This window comes from Tyto alba, unplaced genomic scaffold (assembly GCF_018691265.1).
Source record: "Tyto alba isolate M040663 unplaced genomic scaffold, T.alba_DEE_v4.0 Super-Scaffold_23, whole genome shotgun sequence".
In the NCBI taxonomy this organism is placed as follows: domain Eukaryota; kingdom Metazoa; phylum Chordata; class Aves; order Strigiformes; family Tytonidae; genus Tyto; species Tyto alba.
The window spans coordinates 26,767,412-26,777,503 of NW_024881297.1; the positions used below are offsets into that span (position 1 = coordinate 26,767,412).

At 36.2% G+C, this 10,092-nt stretch overlaps 1 protein-coding gene across 6 annotated transcripts in view; it reads right to left on the reverse strand.

Moving 5' to 3' along the window:
• Nucleotides 1-10,086, reverse strand: part of GSTCD (glutathione S-transferase C-terminal domain containing) — a 69,145-nt gene extending 59,059 nt beyond the window's left edge. The window contains exons 1-5 of one of the 6 annotated variants that reach the window (XM_042796672.1): nucleotides 10,072-10,086; nucleotides 8,280-8,426; nucleotides 6,740-6,898; nucleotides 1,899-2,330; nucleotides 656-1,117 (exon numbers count right to left, since the gene is read on the reverse strand). In XM_042796672.1, coding sequence (XP_042652606.1) covers nucleotides 656-1,117; nucleotides 1,899-2,309 — 873 coding nt within the window. In that variant the 5' untranslated portion in view covers nucleotides 2,310-2,330; nucleotides 6,740-6,898; nucleotides 8,280-8,426; nucleotides 10,072-10,086. Of the gene's footprint in view, nucleotides 1-655; nucleotides 1,118-1,898; nucleotides 2,331-6,739; nucleotides 6,899-7,000; nucleotides 7,181-8,279; nucleotides 10,048-10,071 lie in introns of those variants that run through there. The other 5 variants (XM_032997850.2, XM_032997848.2, XM_032997851.2 and 2 more) reach the window with 5 other exon arrangements.
• Between the last annotated feature and the right edge of the window lie 6 nt (nucleotides 10,087-10,092).

The window sequence follows — 10,092 nt, forward strand, 5'->3', positions numbered from 1 at the left end:
CATACACTGAAACCAAAATTAAAATAGGTTCATGCTTAACTACTTTTTTCCTATGCATATTACAATGTACTTTAAGTGTCCATTTTAAAACTCTCACGGGGACATCCCTTCCAGTATTTTAAAATTGTTACACTGTTCTCAACCCTCCCTCCTTTTAAAATTTGCAATTTATGATGAAATCAAAATTCCAAATCTCAAAAACTTCCTCACATATAAAATGGTCTCATTTTAGCAAATATCCATAGAGGCATGGTCATAAATCTAGTACACTAAATTCAAGCAAGAAAACAGGTTCATGCTTCCTTACTTTTGCTTTATATATATTAGAATGTACTTTAAGTGTCCATTTTGAGTATTTTCATGGAGGAATTTTCTGAGCAACTTGGTGCCAAAATATTTCAGCATAATATTTTAATAGTTAACAGTGTTTACTAAGTATTGATATGCTATGTATTTAAAAGTAATTTTGGTGATATCACCAATCCCTGGTTTTTGTTTGTACTAAAACAAAGACAAATCTTCTGTTTCAGGTTAAGTTCACATTTCAAACACCACAATATATTTTAAATTCAAACATTTTACAACTTCCCAGTTCTTAAAAAAAAAAAAAAAATACATATACTTTACTTAATATTTGCAGAATCTGTTGTCTTACCAAGAACTGATGGATGCATGGCAAAAGCACTATATCTGTCAAGGTAAAGTAAAGTCCTTCTGCAAAAACATGGTCCAAAAGCGGAAGGTCAGAGGTTTTTGTTCTTCTGATGTGAGGGGCTTCCCTGTTGACTGTATCTGATACTTCTTGGACAAGTAGCTTGGAGAAAGCTATGCTCAGTTCCAAACCTGGGAGTGAATGTTCATGCACTTCCACTGGTTTTCCTTCCTCTGTTGTGTTTTTACCAAGTACAGGCACTGCAGCCTTGGCGCCTGACTTCTGCCGTTGAAGTTTTTGCCTTCGAATTTTGTCATCATTATGTACTCGGACAGGTTCTCCAAGCTTCCTTTCAAGCTGTAAAATATCAGGAGGAATAGCCTGACAGTGCTCAGGAGACGCTGTCAAAAATCCTTCAACAGCCAGAGGTATGCTTATCTCACAAAGTCTGGTCCACTGGCTAACCTGTCAGATAAATGTATGTAATTAACATCTATACAGAAGGAGAAACAAAATCCATGGCATCTTTTTGTCCACTTTAAGCAAAGAAATTCCACCTTCAAATACATTCTTTGATAATCTTAGAAGCTCAGTTGTTCTGTATTTCTTTTGTAATAGCAGAATTAGGAAGCTAAATCTTATATGTAACAGAATGAACAGTTACCTAGTACAACATATTTTTATTCCTTATTATTGGCATAAGATTAGGGTGACTGCATAACTCATGAGAACCAAAGCCATGATCAATTTATATATGTCATCTCTACCAAGTGCTGGTAATAAAAAGAGATTACACCAAACAGATTTTTAACACATTTATTTTAGAGAAATGACTTATGTTTTTAATGGTTTTACCATGCAACATCAAAAAACTTTAGTTTAACTGAACCGCACCTTAAAAAAAAAAATCGAAATTAACAATAAATTAGGTATTTCTTAGATTACTTCGAGCTAGAAGAGGTGTGCTTTATAACTCATTAAAATTACATTGCTAGACATGAAACAAAGATCTGACCTGTTTTTTGAATGTTAAGTTTCTCTTTGTGCTGCTAAAAAATAGTAGCTTTAAAAAGAATTATTTTTCATGTTTATGCCATAATACAGATATTTCTGCAATGAGAAAATTTCACATTCTAAGTTCCTAAGAGAACTTAGTCTACATCAATATTAAGAGTCTACTTCAGAGTATTTAATGATTATAAAAAAAACTTACTAACGCATCTAAGAGGAATACATGCACACTCACTTCAGCACAGGCTTTTAAGCAGGTCTTCTTAAAGCCTAAGAGTTCCAAAACATCCTTTTTAGATGGATCTGCCTCGTATGTTTTCTGTACTATATGCCTTAAAACAACAGAAAGCCCAGCTCGGCAGAACTTGCCATCTTTCACGACAACAGCAGGTAAAGAGCAGCTCTGCACAACCATTGGAAGCTGGCATCTGGAGATTAAATGGACTTCAAGATCGCCAAGAAGGTTTTTTGTCACAAACTGATCATCCACATCTTCACCAGTCGGCACTAAGAAAATTTTGAATAATTTGCAGTCACAGTAGGATAGCAAAAACAGTGAAATGGATGTATGAAGAGGAAAGATACTATCTCTGCACTTATGAGAAAAACCCAAATATAAATGTTCTTCAGTGACACTATCTTTCATCTTCCTTTTAAGCTGAAGTTCCTGAAATAGAAATCAGAGCACATCATTCATAAAAGAATACAGAATTTAGAACAAAAAAAAGGCCCTGAAATAGTGGTCCTTCCACTATCTGCTAAAACTGATTTTAACATAAGACACTATTAAAGACATCCTGCCTAAATAAGTGGACTGCAGGCTCTTTTTGAGATAAAATAATGGTTTCACACTGTCTCTCCAAATACAAATAACTGAAATTATATGTGTATTTTTTTTTTATTTAAATTTTAATTTTTTTTTAATTTAGGGTATTCAGGTCATGGGAAATAATACTGGGGTTTGTATTAAAAATTAGTCTAGAGCCTGGTAAGATACTAACTGAAGGTCAAGAGCACACATTAAGAAAAAAAAAAAAACAAAAACAATCTTCAAGAATGCTACATGAACACCTCAAACACACAACTACTTTAAAGCAGTTAAATACACCAGTAACAGCTGAAATTAATGTCTTCCCAGTATATTAAAAACTTAAATTAATTTTCCTTATACTTGAAAATTACATTTTTCCTATTAAACTATTCCATACCAGTTTAATATAAAACACTGATGCAATAATTTTTCTGCTCCATCACTCAATAAAATTTCCCATTAACTTATAAATCACAACTCATATTGAAAAGCTTTAGACACTAGATGGCACTCTTAAAACAATAATTATAAAAGAAAGTTTTATTATAATAAAAGATACTTGAATGTTGCTAGGAAAGGCCAGCATATGCTTTTATATACATATATATAAAAAGCACAGTCAACATTGGAACAGCATCAGTCTTTCAAATAACTGTCTAGATTAATAAGGTCTTTGTATAGCTACATGAATATGAAGTAATTCTTTGAAAAGTCAAAAAGATTTTTATTTCATATAGATTTTTTTTTTCATGTAGATGTGTACATCAAATCTACTATTTTATATCATCTATCACTAAGCCAAATCAATTGTCCAAAACAAGGCAGTGGAAGAATAAAATCAAGTCCACCTGACATTAAGTAAAGATCATAATAATGATTGTTACAGGGAAGTATTTTTAAACCATTACATAACTTTGTCTCAGAACAACAGTGGATCAGCATAATAGTACTGTTGCTTTTCTTTAATTAATAAACCTGCCACGTAAGGAATAGTACAACACATAATGAAATACCTACTTTTATAATAGCTATTTTATTTGGATAAATCTTGACAGCATATAAATTGAGACAGATTCAATATTATAAGTACAGCTCTGTGGAAGAAATTATATGGTGAAGGTACTGTTGAGGAGATTAGTCAAGAAGCGTTAGTCTTACCTGCTAAATCCACAGTTACTAGCATTTAAACTCATATCTTCAACTATAGTACTACTTTCAATATTAAACAGTCCTCTCCTACGCATTTGGGTTGTTTTTATTTTCCATGGGAACCCATAGAGCATCCAACCCCATCCTTTCCTGGTCACTCTAGCCACTCAGACATACACATTCACCTTACAAATCACTTCACCACTAAACTTTTTCTTCTGGTTGACCTTACTGGACATAATTGGATTTTCTGGTCATTATAATGTTGCATAGAACTGCTAAATATTTTGGTAAATTCTGAAGATGTTTCTATTTCTGAAGTATATTATTCTGTACTTTCCACCTGTTAATCACCTGTTCTTATAAATTATTCCAAATCCATCACTCAGGACTGCCCAAGTAAGACATTAACCTTTTCACCACACAAGTACTCTCAATAGGTACACACTGGCCCTTGCCCATTTTCACCCAGAGTAGCAGCTCTGAAGCACTGTTCACCACAGAGGATAATACATCATTAGACTAAAAATTTTTTAAAAATACTTGAAAGATGCACAGAGGTACTAATTAATCAGTCTACTGATTAAAATGACAAAAATGTCCTGCTATGAAAACTGGTAGATGACAGGGTGAACACCATCCAGTGTGAATTCTCCTTCAATCTGTTGAACAAAATTACTTCTACCGAGTAGCAATGAGTAATAGATAGTAGCCGCTAGTCAGTCCCAGAGACAGTAATTGATTGGAAATAATGACTTTTGGTTACTGGTGTTAATCCACCTGTCTCCTTGAAGTCTGAAATTTGTCTGGTCAAATTCAACTACTTTTCTCAGCAGGTATACAACTATCACACACAGAAGTCACACAAACCATATAAACCAATACCAGGATCTTGCTGAAGCAGGAAATGCAGATGTTGTCCAGAGCTACTCCATTCTCTTGACAGGGTTAGAAAATGGGAACATGCATGCAACCCACTTCATTTAGTCCACAGTATCTTAATGTCACTTCTCTCAACCTTTTTAGGTAAGGCTCTGAATTTTGCACTGAAGCAAAGGTACACTCAGGAAAGGTCTGTTCTTCTAAATGCCTTCAAGAGGGAACCTCTCGGAGACAGCTGGGTCAAACAGCTTGAGGGTAGTAACTAACTTCTTTAAAGCTCAAAGTAATGTTTTGTAAACATACACTGTAATTTACCACTACTCAGCTGCAGCATGGTGAACTATGACAGAAAGACTGAAATATTTTTCTGAACCAAAATAAACTTCTACAAAGACTGAAAGAACACACAAACAGTGACATTCATGACCTACTTACACAGCAGCACTGCGCTCATGCTGTAAAATCAGAAGTTTGCAGAACTGATAGAGAACAAATTATTCTGGGGAGGGGAGAAAGGAAGGGCCAAGACTTTCCTTCCCCCTCAGCCGGAGCAGTAAATTAATGTCATTCAGCATGCAGCTGCCAAAGTGCCTGTGAAAAGTACATGGTAGAAACAAGCAACTGCAGGTGACAGGGAGCCCAGGAAATTACTTGTTTTAACAGTGGCTCAGACCTATAGAGTGTCAACAGGTTTTAGTATCCCACACAGAAACAGCACAGTACCCTCTAGTCCCATGACTTGTTATACCTTCTCCAGAGAGTAAGTTCAGGCTTCAATTTGGTTCTTTCTTTTATTCTCCTTCCTCAGGTAAAGCCACATCACACAGGCTTGGCAATGCTTAAAATAAGCTTAAATAAGCTATAAGACGGGTTCTTAATTAAGACTATCCAGTACAACACAAATTACTGTACTTAGTGGCTAGCACTCCTCCAGTACCTGCCTGTAATTATCTACCCATGCGCCCAAAAAGACAAAAAAGTTCTCCAGTAACTCTCCACAGAATTGTACAATTCAACTCCACAAAGCACAAATAATCAGTGAACAGGTCTACAAAGGTCTACATAGTGCTCAGTATGACATACAGGTAGCTATATTAACCCCAAAATAAAAACAGGGCTTTCATTGCTCATTGACAAGGAAGTTAGGGCTCTTGGTGAAGTTGCAATATCTGCTGTTGAATTTTCTGATCTATACAAAAGCTATTTCTGCATCTTCTAGTTGGATAGGCAGTTATTTTTAATAAGCACTCCAATAGCTAGATTCTCCTTTAGCTAGGTTTTGTGTACATGCTGAAAATGCATTTATCCCAAAAAGCAAAGAATTTTAAATACCATTCATTCATAAGACATTCACTAGCTACTCAGATTTTTAAAAGTACCCGTAAAAAATTTTTAGAGAGGGATACCCATATCAAGGTGAAGAGGGAGGAGAAAGGTCAAGCTAAGGCAGCTGTTTCACTTAACTAGACTCTCCCCACACGGGAGGAGTAAGGGAAACTCCAAATACTAAAGTGATAGTCCGTATTATGATAATTTCCTTTTCAAGGAATCACATAGACAGTGACAGTATCAATACAATTAATCATTCCAGTCAGTAATTCTGAACCAAATAAAAACAAACTGTAAATCGCTAATTTCTGAAAAAAGTGCAGGCAACTAATATCTTGCCCTTAACAGCAGAACAAACTCCCGAGGAAGAGGTAACTCCAGCTCTCATCACAAAAATACAAATGCCTCATCTCTTTGGTTTTCAGGGAGAGTTAAGAACATTGCACATTTCACAAGATTGGGTCTTAAATCTGAGAATAGGTACTTACACACACAAATGATTTCCAGACCCTGAAAACCCAATCTATCATTTCATAGTTTATATGAGAGCAATCCATCATTCAGTTCATGCAGGCAACCAGATCTCTCTTAACTAAAGGCCCTGATCCTGCAAGTACTCACGGTACCTGACCTGAAGGTGCCTTTGCAATATACAGTCCCATTATTTTCAAATACAGTCCTAAATTCTTCTCATATACTATTTTTCTCATCAAAGTCCCTTTCTCTTCTCAAATTTGCAGTGCTACAACACAGAAATTGGTTTCCCAGAACCATACTCCCTGTTCTGCTACTGATATGGTCAATTTAGATCTGAGTTATTAAACTTACTGTGTGGAGTAGAATAAATTCTATTCTTAATTAGGGTCCATTTAGGACAGTAATACTTTTCTGTTTCTGCAGCTAACCTTCAAAGGATGAAAAAATGTGCTTCACTCAGCAGGAAAACAAAAGAAATGTTGCACTTTAAGCTCCAGTTTGCATCCTCCAGCTATTTCTCTCCTCTGCCGTGCCCAGCGTGGTGGTCCAGGGACACAGGTCCTTTACAGTTGCCAAAGAACTTGCATCTAAATTCCAAGGAAGCCAAACAGACACATTAAATTAGATATCTTTAAAATCATGGTAATTCAGGCTCAAATATCAAACTAAGTATTTTTAAGACTCTTAACTGTTGATTTAATGAAGGTTAAGATTCACTTGTCAATTTGCTCAGGTTTGCTCCTCCCTCTCCTTCCAATACTCACACTTCACTCTTCTATTTATTTCACCCGGTTGAAAATAGAAATTATTAAGATGAAGGTACCATCCTCAAACAAGAGCAGATAAGCTTATTAGCTGACATTTCTGTTAGTGATCAACAGTTAGGCAATTAACAGTGCTCATCTTAAAAATCAGCTGCCAAGTGAACACCCTTAAGAGCTCAGCAGTATAACACGCTTTTCAGAACTCTAAAAGAATGAAGGCCATTATTCTGGTTTATACTTGGAAGTTATTTTTTGCAACTAGACTGGCTATAAATTGTTTCTAAGTTATTTCTTAATATACAAGATTCTCAGGGAGCAAAGGACTTCTCTTTCTGTCCTCCTTTAAAACAGTCAAAAGTTTAAGGGGATTTTGCTTTTTTTAATCTATTTGTTCCACATCAGAGATTTCAGAATGCTAAAACATAACAATTAAGTTAATTTTGCTCATAGATATGTAAGTTGAACAGCCAAACGGCATTCTGAATAAAGTACTAAGAGATTCAGTTTCATTGCAACTACAGAGTTCATAATGCATGTGTAAACACAGAAGAAATTTTAACCTATTTAGAACTTCTTACCACAACAAGAAGAAAAACAGTGGCCTGATCTCAATTGCTGAGAAAATCTATTGTAGAACACCTTCTCCTATTTTCTGACCTCTAAATGCAGGTGTCTCTCTCTACCAACTTCAGAAAGCACTGCTAAAAGTTCTCCACCTTCATTTTTCATAAAGTACTTGCATGGAAAGTGTAATTTCTGAACTCATACAGAAACTTCATACAGACTGTGCAACTGCCAAATAGCATGCCTACCTTGGTAACTTAAGAATTTTTTTTATTCAAATTTGAAGTTAGATTTAGACTAATCCAGCAGGTTTATCTTTCTCTTACTCTCCTAGACATCAAAAACCTCTTTACCACAAAAAAAAAAAAAAAAAAAAAAATCAGTGACTACCTCTAAAGTTTATCTAGATTTTCTTTTTCAGCCTCAAACAGACAGTGACTGATGTAAAGCCACCTGCTACATTCAGAGGGCACATAACTTGAATTACAGGGTAACCATTCAAAGAGATTTTTTTCTTTCCTCATTCAACTAAAATGAAGGGTTTTTACAATGTAAAACTACAATCAGGCTAATTTTATTACGAAGTCTCTCACAGAAAAGAAACAACAATAAATCTGTTCAGTACTGTCTATGACTTTACCTCTGTTTCCTGAATTTTTCCTGTGACAGTATCTTCTTGCAGCATCACTTCAACTGAATTGTACGCTCTTACACTGCCATACCCCATCCCTCTCCCATCTTTTGCTTCAGAGATTTCTTCCTAATATCTCGTCTCTAAGCAGAGACACTTAGAAACAAAAAATACAGGAAACAAGACTTTATAACATAGTCAATTTCTGCACTATTTTGGCTCTGCAGAGTACATCTTCCTTGTGCCTTTATGCGCAGCCTTTCCCCTGAAAGACTTAATAGCTTACCTGGTTGCCTGTTCTCACTTTAAGTATTTTAAGTAACCACTACCTCTCCATTAAATGTGATAAATTTATGGATCGCTTGGCAGCTTACTAAGACAAAAGCAGCCACAGACATACACAATAAAAGAAAAAATGGAACACAGAACTAATAAAACCTACAAGACATTACACTATTCACTCACAATATTTTTCCTCGCACTTTTTTCCCTCTATTTAGACTGCAAATTCTGTGGGAACAGATTTTTTTTTTTTTTTATTCTATACTGGCCGTATTTACAGTAGCCACTGGTGAAAGTGGGAAAGAGAAAAGCAATGAACATTACAGGATTTACAATGTAACTTGATGACAATATAAATAATGTTGTCTACCTTTGGTATAAAAATCATCTTGGCTATTTAAAAATAATAAACATTAAGTAAGTATAATTTTCACTAACTTTACTGTTTGTTACCGTTTCTTCTTCCCTTTCAACATCCACTAAATAACAGTTCACAACATAATTAAGAAAACAGCTGGTTTAAAAACAAATGTTTCCCAGGAAAATTAAAAAAATAAAAATAACGTACATAAACTTCCTCTTCCTTTTAGTTCCTGAAAAATGTCATTTATTTGTTGGTTACTACATGGTAAAACAGAACTTTTGGTAAACAGACACGTCAACATTTGAGAAATGGTCAACACAATAAGTAATTTAAAAACACAGTTTTTCACCAGCAAATATTTAACTTAATACAAAGTAATATTTGTGCTTTAAGGCGGATAACTTTGGAGGTTAGAGTTATATTTCTATCCAGACGCTGAATTTGCTGTGTGTTTAGGGCCACTATTGCATCCTCAAGTGAATCCAAAGAGAAGTATATAAGCTTTTCATTAAGAGCTTCACACTAGAATTTCAGACAGGTGTATCAATAAAGTAAAAGTTACCAGTGCTTCAGGAAATTAAGACACAGGCTAAGAAAAACAGGAGCCAAACGTTAAAAAGACAGCACACTAAAACTCGGCTATTGCAGAAAAAAAATACCAAAGTTAAAATTCCTTTGCAGACCTAGTCTATAAAACCTCCACTCCAAGCTTCTCTCAGCAGCTTGTCGGCCCTGAAAAATCGGACCTGGCAGCCAACACGAAAATCTTTTATTTGCCTTTTTTTTTTTTTTCACTTTTTTTTTTTTTTTCCCGAAAAGCTTAGCTTAAGTCGCCCAATACCAGACGAACGACACGAAGACTACAAGCGTCTTTCCCGCCATCAACCGGTCTTCACCGACAAACGCCTCAACAAGAGGCCTCCAGCCAGCCCTCCCTCACGAAAGGGCGAACTAACGGCAAAAAGGGCACACGCGGCCGCTCAGGGAGCCCAGGCGGAGGCGGAAGCAGAAAACGGGGGCTTCCCCCGGGCTGCGCCGAGACCCGCCGCCGCCCTCGCCCCCGGGGACGGGGATGGGGACCGGCCCCTGCCCGCCGCCGCACCTCGGTAACGGACGCGTTCCCCGCGCGCGCGCACCGCTCCAACCGCCTCTTACCCCCACCCGGCCCGGCCGCTC